At 45.1% G+C, this 19,460-nt stretch overlaps 2 protein-coding genes across 13 annotated transcripts in view; one reads left to right on the top strand and one right to left on the bottom strand.

Annotated features, from left to right (window-relative positions):
* The window catches only part of IMMT (inner membrane mitochondrial protein), a 36,734-nt gene extending 30,550 nt beyond the window's left edge, over positions 1-6,184 (bottom strand). For all 11 annotated transcript variants that reach the window (XM_084766877.1, XM_084766885.1, XM_084766880.1 and 8 more), the window contains exon 1: positions 6,009-6,184. In XM_084766877.1, the coding sequence (XP_084623003.1) occupies positions 6,009-6,053 (45 nt within the window). In that variant the 5' untranslated portion in view covers positions 6,054-6,184. The remainder of the gene's footprint in view (positions 1-6,008) is intronic.
* Positions 6,185-6,351: 167 nt separating this feature from the next.
* Positions 6,352-18,964, top strand: MRPL35 (mitochondrial ribosomal protein L35). Of its 2 annotated transcripts, none has more exons than XM_084766923.1 (4): positions 6,352-6,485; positions 14,813-15,002; positions 15,943-16,087; positions 18,597-18,964. In XM_084766923.1, exons 2-4 carry the CDS (start codon positions 14,815-14,817, stop codon positions 18,783-18,785), a joined length of 522 nt encoding a protein of 173 aa, XP_084623049.1. In that variant the 5' UTR covers positions 6,352-6,485; positions 14,813-14,814; the 3' UTR covers positions 18,786-18,964. The 2 variants fall into 2 exon arrangements, with proteins under 2 accessions (XP_084623049.1, XP_084623048.1); XM_084766922.1 differs by lacking the exon at positions 6,352-6,485 and adding an exon at positions 8,869-8,970.
* The last annotated feature ends 496 nt before the right edge of the window (positions 18,965-19,460 follow it).

Genomic DNA, 19,460 nt, shown 5'->3' on the forward strand with positions numbered 1-19,460 from the left:
AGTTTCAAAAGTACTTTTTGTTTCTTATGCATACCTACCTAAGTCACTGACAAATATTGTTTGCCTCCAGTTTGCTTTCTCCTAAGCAGTGTCTTTCTATACCACAAACCTTCTATTTTAACACGCAAAATTGTAGCGAGAATTCTGGAATTTTGGTTTCTTTAAAACAAACAAACAAACACTGAGGTATTATAAGAATATGTTTTCACTTAATCCTGGGTGTGGGATATGAGGCTGCTTCACAACAGCTGACTATGGTTTTGCCTTGTGCTCTAGTGAGGTGTGATTTTGCCAGCTGCAGATAGTTTCTGCAATGGTGTAACGTTTGGAATTGTGGGAACTTTTCAGAGGGTATATAAATGCTAGGGCCCCCAAGAGGCGAGGATGGTGGTTAGTGGTTTTTCAGGGGCGTTGCTTGCAGTTTGTTAGTAGTCATGTTCAAAGACACGAGCAGAACGGAATTAGAGTCAAGGCTCTCCATCTCCTCCGCCGTCCTTCCTTCTCTGACATTGGGAGTAGGGTAGGGATAAAGGAGGGAAAAAGAACCCACAAAGTAGCAAAGGTCAGCTACACAAAATACTACTTAATTTTAGGATCCATTTTATTCATGACCTATGATATAAAAAGGACAGTAATTTGTCTTGACGCATAACCTCACAATAAATGTCATACAGTTAGCATTGCCACTTCTAATCTACAGAAACACAAACAAAAGGCAGACAAGAAAATACGTAATCCCCATGTTCTTCCACACATCAACTCCTCAGCTTTATCAAACTAAAGAGACTATATAAAGAAACTGTCATGTAGTGGAGTAGCTTGAAAATGAACAGGCAGCCAGGCATGGTGGTGCACGCTGTTATCCCAGCCTTGGGGGGGCAGAGGGAGGCAGATCTCTGTGAGTTTAGCATGGTCTACAAATCGTGTCTAGGATAGCCAGAGAACAGGACAGCTACACAAAGAAACAATGTCTCGAAAAACCAAAAAAAAAACCAAACCAAACCAAACAAAAGAAAAGAAAAAGAAAATGGACAGGCACAGAAAGAAAAAGAAAAGTCTCCTGTGAATCCTATGCCGAGGTTCTAGATTCCACAATAAAATTTCCTGGCTGATGAAATTAACAATATTAATGACCATATTTTGCATTTGAAATACAAATTTATATTCAATAATTAAACTTTTCCTACAGTTATAATAACTTGTAAAGAGCCAGGAATGGCAGCGCACAAGTGAAATCCAGCACTTAAGAGGTAGAGGCAGAAGAATTGGAGGTTCAAGGTCATCCTCTTCAAAACAGACCAGCAAAGACAACAGGCACCTGTCTGAAAAAAAATCAAGAAGGCAAGATGGCCCTGCAGGCTAAAGCGGCCTGACTGCGGCCTGAGTTTGCTGTCTGGGGTCAGTAAAAATGACGACGAGGCAGGACCAGTACAAGCAGGGGAAGAGGAGGCTGCACAGAGCGACTGAGCTACATGCAGCATGTGTGGTAACAGTCTGCTTCACTAACACAAATTGAGTCAACATGCTGGCTTGGTTCACCATCAAGACCAGTAGTCTTTCTTCTTTTCCTTACAAGCCTCATTTTTATTTTATGTATGCATGTGTGTCTAGGTACCATGTATGTACATCGCTCTCAAAAGCCAGAAGTCATGGGAACCCATATACAACACTGCTCAAATGCCCAAGAACCTGAGACTTCAGCCACGGTTCTTGGGGCAAACCCACTACTATTATTCTGCTAAAGGAACACAGCAATAAGATGACTCCCAGTGACACCACTATACTCACAAACCATCATTCAACCCTCATCAAAGATGATTCTTCTTGTCATAAACAGTAATTAACGAAGACATCCCAAACTAGACAATGTACATGGAGTGAGAGACGCCGGAGCACTCCGCCCTCAGCAGGTCATCAGTATCAAGCCCCTCTCCTCAAGTCTCAGGTGCTTTACAGGAGAAGCAGGTGGAATCTAAGAGCCAGAAATGGTGGAATCCTCCACTGATACAGCCTCTTCAAGACAAAAATACGTATATACATATGAGCGAACACACGAGATTGTGACAACCCCACAGAACCTGCACAGGTTTAAACACAGACCAAATCCCAGCACTGAGAAGGGAAAGGATGCATAAAGTCCCACCCCTAGCCAAGAAGCCGTTTGTAAGGGGTACCAGCTGGGAGAGGAAAAATTCGTTTTCTTTAATGGAATACCACTGGGTGTATCAGCTACCCTTCCAGGCATCCCCATGTCCAGGAGTAGTTGGCCAACACAAATGGATTTAGTGTGTGTGCCCGTATGCTTTTTGTTTTGTTTTTGTTTTTGCTTTCTTTTCCTTCTTTTCTTTTCTTAAAAAACTTTTCTTAAAAAAAGTTTGTCTTTTTCTGGTTTTGTTACTGTTGTTTTCCCTGGTTTTTGTTTGTTTGTTTGTTTTGTTGAGGGAGAGAAAACACACAGTTGGCTGGAGAAGGGCTGTGGGAGATTATGATCAAAATAGAGTGCATGAAAATTTTTAAAACACATTTCTTTAAAGGAACTAAAGAAACACTGTGTTAAAGTGACAGATTGAATTAGGGCATTTTAACCAGGCATAGTAGTGCACACCTTTAATCCCAGCACTCGGGAGACAAAGGCAGGAGGATCTCTGTGTGTTCGAGGCCAGCCTGGTCTACAAAGAGAGTTCAGGACAGCCAAGGCTACACAGAGAAACCCTGTCTTGAAAAACAAAACAAAACAAAAAAATTATGACATTTAAATTTTTTCTTTGTTTTTACTTTATGTTTGTGGGTGTTTTGCCAAATGTGTCTTCTGTACACCATGTGTATGCAGTACCCTAGGAGACCAGAAAAGGGCATCGGAGACTTGGAAACTGGAGATACAGTTGTCAGCCACAAGGGTACTGGGAAAGAAACCCAGGTGCTCTGCAAGAAAAAGCAGCCAGTGCTCTAAACTGGAGTATCTCCCCAGTGCCCCCCCCCCCGCCCTTCTTTTAAAGATAAGAAAAAAAAAAAAGCTCATAACATCAATTCTCAATAATTTGATATGGATAAATCAGTGTGGTGTATGCAAGTGACGACTTCCAAGTATTAAGTATGGGGGAGGTTTAGCCCATGCTGAAAGACCACGTCCTCTAAATCTAATGGTCACCTCTAAAGACTGGACTTGGAGATACAGTACAGGGATAAAAGAACTAGAGAAGAAAAACACTGAGGAGGATTTCTAAAAAAAAAGAAAGGAGAACAATATTTTTTAAATATACATGTATAAAATCATTAACATTAAAGCCAGGCTTAAAGAATGAAATAGGTACGATCTCCAATGGTGACACTCGTTTGTGTGTGTGTGTGTGTGTGTGTGTGTGTGTGTGTGAGAGAGAGAGAGAGAGAGAGAGAGAGAGAGAGAGAGAAAGGGGGAGGGAGGCATGTACAAGTAAGATCAACATTTAAGTTGGTGAACTTTTTAAGTAGACTGACTGCCCTCTGTAGCATGGTCTTCATCCAAATAGCTGAAGGCCTGACTGGAACAACAAGCAAGGCTGTCTAGCACAGGGCCTTTAGACTGGAACAGCACCAACTGCTCTCCTAAGTCTCCAACTGCTGCCTGCAGACTGCACTGCACCTGGCTTCCTCAGTCTCTGCCCACACTGCCCAACTCCCATTAACTGTGTGAACTCAGCTCTTATAATCATTCTACACACACACACACACACACACACACACACACACACACACGTTTATTTCTCTAGAGAACCCTAACTAAATACATCACCAGAAGTCCAAAAGCCCAAGAGGTGGGTATAAAAGAAAGAGCATTTGCTGAGAGTGGGAAAAAGAAACCATAGGTCACTCAAGCATGTCACATTTGCTGAGCATCTACTAGGAGCCAGGGACTGTCACTACTGGAAATATAGCAGCAAGCAACATAGGCACAGGCTAGTTGTGTAGTTAAGGACTTTTGTGGGACAGAGTGTTGCTATATATATCACCCTGGCTGACCTGAAATTTAACTAGAGAGACCTGATGTCCCCTCTGCCTGTGGAGCGGTGGGAGTGCAGGTATACAATACCTTGACTTGGAACTTACACTTTAAATACAGGAAACATGTAAAAATACACATGTCAGGTAGTGCTAAACATACAAATATAAAGTGAGAGTGATGTACAGAGAAGAACAGTCCCAAGTCTACTCTAGGAAAGAAAGGCCACTCTGAATGGAAGGGAAATTTATCAAGAAAGACCCTGCATGAAGGGGATGAGCCAAGCAAAGACCTGTAAAGAGTTCAAAGCAGAAACAAAACAAAAAGCCCACCAGTGAGGCACATGCTGGAGGTCCTACTGTAAAAGACAGTGGGGGAGGCAGAATGGAAAACAAGCTGTGGAAGACAGCCTGGTGAGTGTGGAAAGGAGCCTAGACTTTATTCTGAACATGATGGGTGTCAATGAAGAACATGTTATGACACGTTTGCTTTTTACAAGTTCTTTAATAGACAATAAGAGAAACAAAAAAGACAAGAAGACATGAAAGCAGATACAAACCTAAAGAAGGAAAATCAGAAAATCATCTCCTTAGGGATGAAGGTTCTCATAGTCGATTTAATCCCTTACTAAACATTATACAACGAAATCTCACCTACTGAGAGGCTGAGACAATAGAATCAAAAGTTTGAGGCCAGGCCAGGTGTGGTGGTACATGCCTTTAATCCCAGCACCTGGGAGGCAGAGGCAGGTGGATCTCTGTGAGTTCGAGGCCAGCCTGGTCTACAAAGTGAGTTCAGGACAGCCAAGGCTACACAGAGAAAGCCTGTCTCGAAAAACAAAACAAACAAGAAAACTTGAGGCCAATCTGAGCAATGTAGTGAGACTTTTGTCTCAGAAAAAAAAGAATAAATTAAATTAAACAAAAATGGGTATGGGGGAATAAATGGTAAGACAGGATTTAAAATATCACGAGAGAAGCCAAAAGCAGTTTCAGAAAGCAACAATATCATGTCGCTGGAGAGATGGCTCAGTGGTTACGAATGCTTAATGTTCTTCCAGAGGACTTGAGCTCACTTCCCTAGCATGCACGTCAGGGTGCCTACAACCACCTATTAACTCTAGCTCCGAGAGATTAAAAAACAAAGACAAAAATATAATTGCTTAACTTCTACCATCTCAGGACGACCCAGTCTAGGAATTTATCCAATTACAGCTCTAGTTGCACAAGTTTCCCACAACCTTTAGTCAAAGCATTAATTTTCTGAAAGTTCTGAGCACTGGAAACGGAGATTTTTATTTTCAGCTACAGAAAGTTATACTGATAGTTATTAAACAAGAGCAAAACGGTGCCCAGGATACCTGAATGTCAGACACGGTTCCAGTGCTTAAGAGACACTGATCCCCAAACTAATCTTAGAAATGAGCACAAGGTCACGACTCCTGTCCTTCCTCAAATACAAGAAGTTTAAGCTCCAGAAACGAAAAATCTTTCACCTTTGATGTAGATTAATAATAGCTCAAAGGTGCTCTCGACTACGGAAACAAAAAATAACCCACCAGGTTAACAGCAACCTTGACCCCTAAAACACAGATCTCTACCAGTCCAGGAACCTGTTTAATTAAAGATGCAACAAGCTCTGAGAAGCAATCCCTGCTGGGAACTGTAGTTCTCCGGCCCTGACCTTCACGATTGGACACCTATCACGTGCCCAACCGGCGGCCCAGACGCCGGCGGCCAGCATTGGTCCGAATCTGAAGCAACGCGATACTGATTGGTTACCAGGCCCCTGAAGCCACGCCCCGGCAGCACACCCGTCTCCCCGCGAGCGCTCCACACCCGAGCCCGCTTCTTCAGCTATAACCCTCTAGTCATTCCTGCCCGGCGGCCGCCCTGATGGGCTGCCTCAGTTTCCCGCCCTGGCACTCTGGAGGCGCGCCTCTGCCCAGGGACTGCGCGTCACGGATGTCTCTCTCGCTGTCCGTTGGCAGTCAGCGTGACCGCGCGCCCCCTTGGGGAGACCCCACGCTCACCTGGGCCGCGACGGTCACGCCGGATAACTGACAGGCCCGCAGCATCTCTGCCGAACTGACGGCGCGGCTGGTGTACGCGGGAACGACCGCGGCGGCGCGAGAGGAGGGCGTGCGTGCTCGTGTGCGTGCCCGCCTCCGTACAGCAGGTCTGCGCCCGGCGCACCGGAAGCGCCACCGACGCCACTGCGCACGCGCCGCCTGCCCCGCCCCCCCTTCTCCAGATAAGGCGGCTCCCTAAGGGTGGGACTCACTCACCCCGGCTGCGAAAGTGGGGAGTCGTCCGTGATTGGCGGATAGCAGGCGGAAGGGCAGGTTCTGCTTCCGGGTCGCACTCGGCGTTAGTTTGCTGAAAACCGGTGAACTGACTGGTTATTAGGTGAACTGGCCGGAGGCTGGTGGTGTTAAGTTCGATTAGGCTGAAGACAGACAACTGTCACTCTTAAGAGTTAAAGCAAAGGGGCTGGCGAGTTGGCTCGGGTAAGGACTGAGTTCGATTCCCGCGACCCCTATGGTGGCACTAGAGAATGCGCGTTAGTTGTCCTCTGACTTCTTTATGGAACTAAGGCACACGCACGCCCACAAGTTAACCACAACACACCCCGGGGGGTTGCTGGAGAATAGGTGAACGGGGACTTGAGGCCGAATGTGTGTTTCAGGTGTCTCTTTAGCACTCGGGAGGCAGAGGCAGGCGGATCGCTGTGAGTTCGAGGCCAGCCTGGTCTACAAAGTGAGTCCAGGACAGCCAAGGCTACACAGAGAAACCTTGTCTCGAAAAAAAATTAAAATAAATAAAAATACAAGTCTAAAAATCTGTTTGAGGCTGAGCTTAGTGGCCAACACCTTTAATTCCAGCACTAGGGAGGCAGAGGATCGCGGATCTCTTGAGTTTAAGGCTAACTTGATCTATATAGTGAAAGCCTGCGTGAAAAGCATAAAACAACAACTGTTGAGTTTTAAACCCTAGACAAGTGGCTGGGGTGCCTATTTAACACCAAAGCGGAGCCGGCCTCCAGATTCTCCCAGCATTCCTCAATCCCTACCAGTTACAGGATGTGTATGGTTGGTATGTTCCCCTCTTCCCTCTCCCTCCTCCCTCTCCCTGTCCTTCTCTCACTTTCCTGTCTCCCCCTGCATGTCGGCTTCTCTGGACCAGTTCTCTGGGGGACCAATGAACCCTCCAAGAGCTACACCCAATAAACCTGCATTTATATACTTCAATTTGTCTTGAATTAGCTCATTTCACCAACAGAAAGAATGATAACATGTCAGAAACATCTCGTATTATCTTGGTAAGCCAACTATAATCATAAGATTGAAGGAGGATGGGAGGCATGAGGCACTGTCTTTGAAAATACAAGGTGTTGGGGGCTGGAAAGATGGCTCAGAGGTTAAGAGCACTGTCTGCTCTTCCCTAAGTCCTGGGTTCAATTCCCAGCAACCACATAGTGGCTCACAACCATCTATAATGAGATCTGGTGCCCTCTTCTGGTCGGCAGGCACACATGCAGGCCGGATATTAAATGCAAAATAAATAAATCTTTTTTTGGTTTGCTTTGTTTTTTGAGACAGGGTTTCTCTGTGTAGCCTTGACTGTCCTGAACTCACTTTGTAGACCAGGCTGGCCTCGAACTCACAGCGATCTGCCTGCCTCTGCCTCCCAAGTGCTGGGATTAAAGGCATGTGCCACCACTGCCCCACAAATAAATAAATCTTTAAATAAAGAAAGACGGTGCAAGGTGTTCATAAGCCAAGGATTACAGACAGACCCCCAAAACTGAAAAAGAGCAAGAGAAAGAACTCTCTTTTAGAGCATCCAGAAGGATCACAGCTTTAGTATAGCTTAATTTTTAGTCCTTGGTATTCATCTTAGATTTCTGGCCTGCAGAACTGTAAGATACTAAGTTGATGGCATTTAAGTCACTAAGTTTGTAGTACTTTTTGCAACAGCAATAGGAAAAAACGGCAGAACTGTTTTTATTCTTCCCAATATTAACTTCTAGTATAACAAATACCAGCAGTATAATTCATACAAGTTAAAGATCTTTGGAATTTTCAATAATTTTCTGAAGTCGGCTGTGTAATCCATAAATGGTCCTCCTGACTCAGCCGGCCGTGGAGTTAGGTGTAGGCCACCACTGCTAGCTCCTCAAAAGCATGTAAGCATCCTGAGGCCAAAACTGAACAACTCTAAAGATTCCTGTGTTTTTCCTTCTTGGTATTTTGGAACTTTGTCTTCCCTTCTTTTCACCTTAGTTTTTGCTTATTTATTTTTTTATTTTTTTATTTTTTTAAAGAGTCTTTACACAACCCATGCCAGCTCAGCGGCAGCACCTGTAATCCTTGCAGTAAGATCAAGTAAGTACAGAAGTCCCAAGTCACCTTCTGGATCTGGGGACACCTTGTCTCAAAAATGAGGTTAACTGCGGAGGAGGAAGGTGGCGCACGCAGGCGCATCTCTGTGAGTTGGATGCCAACTTGATCTACAGAGCAAGTTCTAGGACAACCAGAACTACACAAATACACACACACACACGAGCCAGGCGCGGTGTGCACGCCTGTAATCCCAGCACTAAGAGGCAGAGAGATCCAGCCTGGTCTACAAAGTAAGGCTACACAGAGAAACCATGTCTCAAAAAAAAAAAAAGAAAAGAAAGAAAGAAAGAAAGGAAAAGAAAACAGTTTGAATAGAACCGACTCCTGCAAGTTTTTCTCTAACCTCCATAAATGCGCAAACTCAAATATAAACGTAAAATAAATAATTAAAATGACTGAGGTTTAGGGCAGAACCTACTAAAAAAGGCACAATCCAGAGTTTGACTTTTGCCACGCCTGTTCCCCTTGACTCCGCCCCCTTACGTTTCTTAGCCTTTTGTTCCGGTACCTTTAAGTGCACTTCGGCCACCGTAGGCCGGGTGCAAGATGGCGGCCTCCGTCTTGTTGGGTGCGGTGAGAGCCGCTTCAGGTCAGTGCTCCCCGGACAACTTCACAGAGAACTGGCGCGGGAGGGAGTGGGCGTTTAGTTTGGATGTTAACAGGGGAAAAAAACAAGACGGTTTGAGGTCAGAAGTTTGCTGCGAACGTTCTCTGGGGCGGTGTGCGCGACACCTTGCCGGGGGTGGTATCGGTGGCCGGCGCTCGCCCGGTCCACACTGCCCTGGGAAGCATACCCGACCCTGAGGCAGAGGAGGCGAGTGTGACACCCAGGATTCCGATTTTTTCTGATTTAGAGGGTCACTCTGCCTCTCGCGGCCTTTGACCTTGAGAGTCTTACTTTGTCTCTGAATTTTTAGTTTTATATCGGTAAAATGGGGCTTCCTCCCGCATGCGCACCAAGCACAAGCTGTAAAGCAGCAAGTATCCGGCACACGCGAGAATCGTGTGCAGCTATCAACAGACTGGCCTGATTTGTTTTGAACTACACCCCTCCAGTGGGGAAATACAGAGACGAAGGCAGAACCAGGTAGAAAGTTTAAATTCCTCAAGTATGACAGAGTTGATCAATAAGTTACTTTCACACAAGTTGTACTGTAGGGATAAAGTTTGTGGGAGAAGAGATAGAAGGCCAATAAGAAAAAAAAGGAACCATATAAAACTTCCAGGTATTAGATCTTAAAAATGGGACTTCTTTGTGAGTTATGAAATATAAATGAAAAGTTCATATAACGTACACGAATGGTTTAACAACCCTGAAGGGGACATTTGTGTAACTAACACCAGTTCCAGGACAAAGCCCCTTCCCACCCCGTGCACTGCCCCAGACATTATTTGCCTCTTCTTCCCCTAGCAACGTCAGCAGCTAAACCTTCCTCTCTCAATAACATATTTTGTCTAGTTTTGAACTCTACATTAACTTATACATAATGTGTATAGTGTAGTGTCTGGTTTTTTCTTTTCTCCGTGAGGTTTGTTTTTCTTGAAATGTTTGCTTTCTGACTGCTGCGTGTTCTTATGTGACTATGCCACAGTTCTCTATCCTACTGATAGACACTGGGGTGGTTTCAGTTTGGGTGTTTAAGTGAGGGTCTCGAGCGGCCCAGGCTATCTTGGCTTCTCAGTACCAGGATTAGTGAGCTGGGATTACACCTGGTTGGATGAAATTGTATATAAATCTTCCTGTTATTACATTTTGGTTTATGAATGCAAAATTGTAATTAAGGTGTGTGTGTGTGTACACAAGTGTAACTGGCTGTGGAATTACTGGGTGAGAGGGCCCATGTATAAACTATGTTCTAAAGGAATGTGCCTATTTAGTCACCTCAGCAGTAGGGGCTCCATAATCTCCCCAACATTTAGGATTACTAGATCTACAGTTAAAAAATTATTTTTAAGGAGCTGGAGAGATGGCTCAAAGGTTAAGAGCACTGACTGCTCTTCCAAAAGTCCTGAGTTCAATTCCCAGCAACCACATGGTGGCTCACAACCATCTATAATGAGATCTGGTGTGCAGGTGTACATGCAGGCAGAACACCGTGTACATGATAAATAATAAATAAGTCTTTAAAAGTGATTTTTAAATTTTACATATATGAGTGTTTTAACTAAGTGCACACTGCATGTGTGCCTGATGCCCATGGAAGCCAAACAGGGTGCCCAATTCTCTGAACTGAGTTGTGGGTGGTTAGCTGTCACGTGTCAGTCCTCTGCAAGAGTAACAAATGCTCTTTTACTGCTGAGCCATCCATCTCTCTGGTCCTAAGACCTACACAGTTTTGTCGATTTAGTGGTATCCAGTGTGTTTTGACTAATTTTTTATTTTTATCTAGTTGATAGAAGTCCTTGATCACTTTCGTTTTTTTAAATAGATGATATAGATCAAGTGGTTGTGATTTTTAAAAATTACTTTCATTTGTCTATGGGGGCCATGCATGAAACAGCAACCTTAGGAAGATCAGAGGATAACTTTGGGGAGTCAGTTCTTCTCTTCCACGGTAGTTTCAGGACTGAACTCAGGTTGTTAGGCTCCCACTGAGTCATCTCACTGTGATATTGATTGTTTGTTTTCGGTTTTTTGAGACAGGCTTTCTCTGTGTAGCCTTGGCTGAACTGGACTGGCTTTGTAGACTAGGCTGGCCTCGAACTCACAGAGATCCCCTGCCTCTGCCTCCCTGAGTGCTGGGATTACAGGCAAGCGCCACCGCAACCGGTTAACTATGATATTGAAATTCCACCGAAAACTTCTGTTTTGTTTTTTGTTTTCTTGAGACAGGGTTTCTCTGTATATCTTTGGCTGTCCTGGACTCATTGAGTGTTGGAATTACAGGCCTGTGCAACTGTGTCTGGCTTTTTTTTTTTTTTTTTTGACAGGGCCTCACTGGTCTTAAACTCTCCATCTACCTTAGCTTCTCCACGGTGAGATTCCAGGTGTTTGGGGCCTGTACCTGGCTTTCTTCAGCACTTCCTCATCTGTTGTTAGCACTGTTTAAATGTTTCTCCACCAAGGCTAACACGGAGAAACCCTGTCTCAAAAAACAAAAACAAGCAAACAAAAAAATGTTTTCTCTGAGCCAAGCCCTCTCAATGGGGCTGAAATGATGGCTCAGTGGTTTAGAGCACTGTCTGCTCTTCCAAAGGACCCAGGTTCATTTCCCAGCACCCACATGGCAGCTCACACCTGTCTGTAACTCCAGTTCCAGGTGATCAGACACCCTCACACCAATGCACAGAAAATTAAATTAAAAAAAAAAAAAAAACCAAGCCCTCTTAAATCACTATAGTGTTTTATCTCATGTAATCCTCTCTATAACCAGCTAATTTAAAGTTGAGGGAAATGAGTATAGAGATGTTAAGTAATATGTCTGTTCACACCTCTAGTTAAGTTGGAGAGCTAAAATTAAAGCTAGTCTGCTTCAGACCCTGTCCCTGTTTACCACATTGCCACATTGGTTTGGTGAAATCAGACTGTTCTAAGTCTTGGCCATCAGACTAGGTAGACCTGGTAGAGTTTTTTTTTTTAATATTTATTTATTTATTGTATATGAATGCTTTATCTGCAGAAGACGGCGTCAGATCACATTACAGATGGTTGTGAGCCACCATGTGGTTGCTGGGAATTGAACTCAGGACCTCTGGAAGAGCAGCCAGTGCTCCTATCCTCTGAGCCATCTCTCCAGCCCAGACCTGGTAGAGTTTTATTGTTGTTTTGAGAAAAGGTCTCAGTAACTTAGGTTAATGTGGAACATGTTATATATATATATACATACACATATACACACATACAGGCTGAAGCCGGGCATGGTGACACACGCCTTTAATCCCAGCACTCGGGAGGCAGAGGCAGGCGGATCACTGTGAGTTCGAGGCCAGCCTGGCCCACAAAGCTAGTCCAGGACAACCAGGGCTACGCAGACAGACCCTGTCTCAGAAGAAAAAAATGCAGACTGACCTTGTACTTGTGGGGGTTCTCCTGCCTCTGTCTCCAGAGTGCTGGGATCACAGGCAGGGGCCTCTACATTAACTTGTTTGCTGACATTTGGTTTTTTGAGGTAGTAATTATTCTACCCCATTCTGGCTCTGAACTCTTGATCTCTTTCACCCTTTCTGAGTACCAGGCTTACTGGCATATACCACCATGCAAGGCTCGGCTTTCCTATTCTTAAGCTAACTTTTTTGAAGTAGAATTTAGTGTACTTGTATGTTTGTGTGTGAGAGTATGCACACGTGTGTGCACGCAGGTGCATGTCTGAGATTGCTCTCAGGAGCAATCCAGCTTGTCTTGTCTTTCTCTGGGATGTGGTGCCCACTGATTAGGATAGGCAGGCTGGCCACAGACCGCAGGGATCCACTTGTCTCTACCTCGCCAGTATCAGGATTACAAATATGCCCAACTGTTTACTTGAATTCTGGGCATCAGACTCAGGCATAGGAAACACTTAGCTCTAAAATACTTATTTTTATGCATCTAGTTTAATGACAAAATCATCACCAAATCTCAATCATAGGACTTTACATCTTATGGAATATTCTTAGCATGTATGTTCTTTTTGGGAGGATTTTTGTTGGTGGTGATTTTTTTGTTTTGTTTTGGTGGTTGGTTGGTTTTTGGTTTTTCAAGACAGGGTTTCTCTGTGTAGCCTTGACTGTCGTGGACTCAATTTGTAGACCAGGCTGGCCTCAAACTCACAGAGATCTGCCTGCCTCTGCCTCCCAAGTGCTGAGATTACAGGCTTGCAGTACGACGCCCAGCTGCATGTATGTTATATTTTGATGTTGTTTTTGTTTTTAAAGATTTATTTATTAAATATATTCAGTGTTTGCCTGCATGTATACCTGCACACCAGAAGAGGGCACCAGATCTCATTATAGATGGTTGTGAGCCACCATGTGGTTGCTGGGAATTGAACTCAGGACCTTTGGAAGAGCAGGCAGTGTTCTTAACCTCTGAGCCATCTCTCCAGCCCCTACATGTATGTTCTTAAGTCTCACACTAGAGTTGGTTAGAGAGTACCAGAGAAGTCAACTCAGTGATTGATTGTAATTTGCACAGTGGCCTTAGGGGAAAGAAAGGATTGACAGGAAGATGGCCTCCAGTTCACTGATCTCTGCCTTCTCCACTCTACCATCGGCTGCCCAGGCCCATGCCCACTGTCTGTGCCCTGGCATTTCTGTTACGGCTGGAAAGCCATGCACGCCTCTGGCAGGCCTGGTCCTGCTATTCCTATAGCTGCATTTGTTTTAGCACCAAAGCATTTGCTGATGTCGCTTATCCTACTGAAAGCGGGTCCTCCTTCTTGGAGGGTCTGTTTATTTTCTTGTTCTGCTTTCATTTTATTTTGCTTGTGCACATGTGTGTGGAAGTGTGCATGCCAATCCATGTGCACATGGAGGCTTGAGAGTGACCCTGAATGTCTTCTGTGGCTCTTCAGTTGATTTTATATCACTTTTTGTAATGAGGTTGCTCGCTAAACCTGGATTTCTCTAGCAAGCACCTATCTGTACCCCTTTTTTACCCTGGTACTGTAGTGACAGACGCCATGTCCAGCTTTTACTTGGCCACTGGGGTCCTAACTCAGATTCTTATGCTTACATAGTTAAGCAGTTTACATCCTGAGCCGTCACCTAGCCCTTTAAAAAAAAGATTTAGTTTTATTAGTGTGTGTGTGTGTGTGTGTGTGTGTGCGTGCGCGCGCGCTGGGGGAAGTCCAGAGGCGGCAGATCCCCTAGAGCTAGGCCTGCCTAGCTCCTGATGAGAAGCACCTGGTGTGGGCCTCTGCGAGAGTAGTATTCACTCTTAACCACTGAGCATCTCTCCAGCCCTTTGTTGAGTTTTGTTTGTGTTTTGGTTTTTTGAGGCAGGGTTCACTTAGGCTGACCTCAAACTGCAATTCCTGGTCCTCCTCCTTCCACTTTTCAGATACTGAGATTACAGGTGTGCGTCACTGTGTCCAGCAGGTCTGCTCACTTTCAGGATGCGGAAGCGCCTCCTCTGTTTTCCTCATGGGTCTTCTCTCCACTCTGGCCTTCCAGCTTTCGTGTCCGTCATTGCACTGCATCCCAAGGGGCTCTCTCACATGGAGTACATTGATGGGGAGCAGTAAGTCTTAGACATACCCTGTTCCTCACTTCTGGATTATATGATTATTGTAGAATACTAAATTTTCTCAAATCCATTGAGTATATAAGAATCAGTAATTTTATCATATGTAAGTTACACAACAATGGAATTGGTAAAAAGCATCCTCTGTGAGTCTGGTGTCAGGGACCTTCTGTTAGGCTCACAACTTCCTTTACCATGGTTTCCATGCATTATGATGTGTGTGTGTGTGTGTGCAGGAGTGTATTCAGTACATGTACTTCTGTCTCTACAGGAATGTTACGTCCCCTGAATGGTTTGGCATCGTCAACATTTCGGAACTGCGCCAAGAATACTGGTCTTAATCCTGCACTGTGTGGCATTCATTTCAGACATATTCAGACATCAGTTGTTTCCTCTGCTCCAAGACTTGTCACATCTGTCAGACACCTGGCATATGGGCATACTGCAACCATCCTTAATAGGTAGAGGATATTCCAAAGACACATTTAAACAGTATTTATACAACATTTTCTAAAATATTTGTGCCTGGGCTGGGCATGTGCGTTAGGGGTAGGGTGCTTGCCCTGGATCTATGAAGCCCTTTCTTCTCTCAGTAGTAATGCAAAATCCATAACATGTGGTCAAGACTCTTTAGAAGTAGCTAATCTTGCCCTCCCTGCAGCTTATGATACAGTGTATGAGAGAATGTGATTGGTATCCTAGATACCCGCAACAGGACCACACAGAGCATCTCCTTCCCATCTTGCTGAGTAGCCTTGAACTCGCAATCACCCTTCTGCCTTAGTCTCCTGAATGGTAGGATTATCGGCGTGTACCGCCTTTCCTGGCTTTTAAAAACAGTTTGTGCTTTGGGAAAGGAACCTACAGCCTTATGTGTGCTAGGCTAGGGCTCTACTAGTGAGGTCTGCCTCCACTAAGCTGCAGCCTCCCAGGTTCATTTCTGATGTTATTTATACGGTTTCCAGATGGAAGATGTCAGGCAAACCACAGAGCAAATGGGATGCTCAGCTTCTGTGCCTGGGCCGTGTGGGAGTCAGTCCGCAGATACTCAGCTAAACCCCCATAAGTACCCACCACTGCACTTGCAGAAAGTTCACAAAGATAAACAAGCTGAAGTTCTTAAGGAGTTTAGACTCAGGTAGGCAGATAGATAAGAAATTGTGTGACTAGATAATGTGAGGCGAAGTCTCTCTTAGTGGTTGAGTTTTATTTTTGATATTAGGGCTTGAACTAGAGTCGTGTGTGCGCTACCTCTCCCTGCAGTGGCGTATTCTAGAAGGTTGGAGGTTGGGAAGGACGCGGTACTCTGTGCATAGTGTCTCTTGAAGTAATGTGCTGTGTGGGACCTTAGCTCCTTGCTCTGCAATCAGTCTGATGGCTACATTTTAAAATCTGTTTTAGGGTGGCCGAATTGGTTCCCAGTGTCCTGAAGCCGCCGGTCAGAACTCTAATCTACTGCAGCTCACGGAAAGGCAAACGAAAGACAGTAAAATCGGTCGTGCATCGCTTCCTTCGACTCCATTCTGGCCTGTGGCTAAGGAGAAAGGTGCGTGTCTACACCTGGTTGGAAGCCAGGAAGCTGAGCTGTAGCCGAAGCCAGGCCTAGCCGTGGTGTGCTCTCTCACGCTGCTAGTTGCTCTCCTGTGTTGTGCAGAGAAAGAGCATAGTGTGAGTAAACGAGCACTATTCAGAGTGCACAGACGTGAGTAAGGCAGGCGCAGTCACCGTTGCAAGGACTGGAAGGATTTTCTCCTCTCTCAGACACAACCCTAAATTTGTAGCTAAATATGTGGGTTAGAGCTCAGCTCATAGCTGGGTGGTGGCGGCGCACACCTTTAGTCCCAGCACTTGGGAGGGAGTCAGTTGGATCTCTGTGAGTTCCAGGACAGCCTGGTCTACGTAGTGAGTTCCAGAACAGCCAACGCTACACAGAAACCCTGTCTTGAAAAGCAAACAAACAAAAAAGCCCAAAAAACAAAAACCTCAGCTCATTTCTCCATCGAGATAGCCTTATATTCCTTGTCAGAATGGCTTCACAGTGCAGTAGAAGCTGCGCTGCAGTTCCAATGGCTCTAATTGGACCCTTAGAAACAGTTTTCTCAAGCCAGGCGTGGTGGCGCACACCTTTAATCCCAGCACTCGGGAAGCAGAGGCAGGTCTGGGTGGGTTAACTCACGCTAATTATAAAATCTGAAAGTATTTTCTGTGGCATGGTTTCAACCATGTGTCCCTGACTTTTACTATTCATCCCCTGCTTCTGCTTCTGACGTAGAAGCTAAGGTTTCTGGTGTTTCCGTTGTATTCCTATTCCATGGAGTCATCTTCAGAGGACACTAGCAGTGATGAGCAGGACAGTCAAGTTAGGACTCTATGAATAAGACATCCACAGTGACCTTGTGGGCAGGAGAATTGTTACAGAGATAATAGACTTTAGGTAGAGTATCTAATTTAAAGCCATACGCAGTGAGCGGCATGAATATAATCCTTAGTGCCTTTAAACCAGTCTCTTCAGTCCCTTCCTTCTGAGCATCACTAGGCTACAGGCGTCGTCGTTGGATGCCAGGGTGATGCTAAGATGTGTTAGAATCCCAGTGCACCTTGTCAGTGAAGAGCCATGGCTTTGCGCAGCTTACTTGAGGCCACCGAGAGCGCTTGGCTTGAAGGGTGCGTGGATTTGGCTCCTCCTTAATAAGAACCCCCTTTTCTATTCTGAATCCCATGCGTGTGAGTGGAGCTGCTGCTGAGGTCAGAGGCATCCCATCCTCCTGAAGGCAGCTCTGAGCTGTCCTACATGGGTGCTGGTCCTCTAGAAGAGCATTATGAGTCTTGAGCCATCTCTCCAGATCCTTAAGTTTCGGGGGTTTTGTTGGTTTCTTTGTTTCCCTGTGTAGCCTTGGCTGTCCTAGACTCTCTCTCAGTAGACCAGGCTGGCCTCGAAGTCACAAAGAGCTGCCTCTGCCTCCCAAGTGCTGGGATTAAAGGCGTGCCCAACCACACTTGGCAGCTCCTTAAGTTTTTGAGACAAGTTTTCTCACTGAATGTGGAGCTTAGCAATTTTTCTAGCCTGCCTGACCAGCACTCTGGGATCGATTTGTTTTTGTAACTAGCACCGGGCTTCCAGATGTCCACTACCATGCCCAGCTGCTACACAGGGTCTGGGGATCCAAACTCAGGGCCTCTTGCTCGCATTACAAGCACTTTGCCCACTGTGCCCTCTCCACAGCCCACTTTTGTTTTTTTCACACAGGGCCTTGCTCTATAGTCTGAGATGACTATAGTCTGTGCTTATTTTTTAATTTATAATTTTTAAAAGATTTGTTTCATTGAGACGAAGTCTTACTATGTAGTCCTGGTTAGCCTGGAACTTCCTATGTAGACTAGGATGGCCCTGAACTCAACAGAGATCAGTCTGCCTTAGATTTTTTGACTCTCAATTATTTGTGTATGTGGGTCTGTGCAGGTGAGTGATGTGCCCATGGACCAGAGGCATTAAGTCCTGGGAGCTGGAGTAATAGGTAGTTGTGAGCCACCTACATTGGTGCTGGAATTGAATTCAGGTCCTCTGACAAGCAGCACATGCTTTCATCTGCTGAGCCTGGCTCTCAACTTCCAATTCTCCTGCCTCAGTCTCCTGAGTGCTTGAATTGCATGTGATTTTAAGTAATCTTTCCAAAGTGTTAAATTATTTATTAATAACTCTTCTACTCGTGCTTTTTGTTGTTGTTTTGATTTTGTTGTTGTTGTTTTGTGTGGTTTTTTTGTTGTTGTTGTTGGTGGTGGTGTTTTGGTTGAGACAGCGTCGACAGTCCTGGACTCAATTTGCAGACCAGGCTGGCCTCGAACTCACAGCGATTGGCCTGCCTCTGCCTCCCGAGTGCTGGGATTAAAGGCGTGCGCCACCACGCCCAGCCACAACTCATCGCAAAGTTTCTAGAGAAACGACCCAGTCCCTGTAGAGGTCTGGCTTTGCTCCTTAGGCCTATACACCATAAGCTATGGAGTATCTTCTGTTACCTTTGTAAGTTTTAAAATGTCTTTGTAACGTTATCTCATAGGCTGGCTATAAGAAGAAATTATGGAAAAAGTCAACTGCAAGAAAGAAACGCATGAGGGAATTTGTGTTTTGCAACAAGACCCAAAGTAAACTCCTAGATAAGATGACGACATCTTTCTGGAAGAGGCGCAACTGGTATGCTGATGACCCGTACCAGATGTACCATGATCGCACAAACCTGCGCGTATAGTTCAGGTTCTCGTAACTTCCCAACTGTGGAATGTGGGTCTTCGTGCACATGATGTCCTTGCAAATACATGTGTTAACCTGTAAACCGAACCAGCTGATGGCAAGCAAAGAATACCACCATTGTGCTTTAAAACTCAATGCATTAAACATTCCCAGAGTTGGTCATGGAACTAAAAGCTACATTTTGTGTGTGTGTGTGTGTGTGTGTGTGTGTGCATTATTTCAAAAAACTGGTAACAGCTTTCCTCATTCCCATTGATTTCAAGGACTCTCCAGTGAGGGAAATGTGGAAAGACACTTACCAGTGGGCCTATTTGTGGGATTGAGATTTTATCCAGGGCCTCACCTGTGCTAGCCAGACACCCTCCAGGCCTATTCCCAACATGAGGCATGATGTATTTCAAGAATAAGTACCTTGGAACTCAGGAACCACCTCACAGTTTGATCTCCTACCTGAAACTGCCTCACCTCAGCTTGGGAAAGGGCAGATAGGATGGAGCAGGAAATAGTGGGTCTTCCTGCCTTGGCTCTACCGCGCGCGCGTGTGTGTGTGTGTGTACACACACATGCATGACTCTATCCATCATTCTTTTTAAGCTTGGCTTTTGCTTAGGTAAAGTTATGTTTCCTCAGACTGACTTCAGTCTCCCTTTAGCATTACAACCCTCAACTCTTT

This window comes from Acomys minous (assembly GCF_964271855.1).
Source record: "Acomys minous genome assembly, chromosome: 17".
Classification (NCBI taxonomy): domain Eukaryota; kingdom Metazoa; phylum Chordata; class Mammalia; order Rodentia; family Muridae; genus Acomys; species Acomys minous.

Excerpts from the sequence above, each read along its gene's own strand:
- MRPL35 (XM_084766922.1), top strand. The coding sequence starts at position 8,928 with ATGGCGGCCTCCGTCTTGTTGGGTGCGGTGAGAGCCGCTTCAG. Across the intron at positions 8,971-14,812 it reads TGCGGTGAGAGCCGCTTCAG|GAATGTTACGTCCCCTGAAT; the intron begins GTCAGTGCTCCC and ends CTGTCTCTACAG. Across the intron at positions 16,088-18,596 it reads GCCTGTGGCTAAGGAGAAAG|GCTGGCTATAAGAAGAAATT; the intron begins GTGCGTGTCTAC and ends GTTATCTCATAG.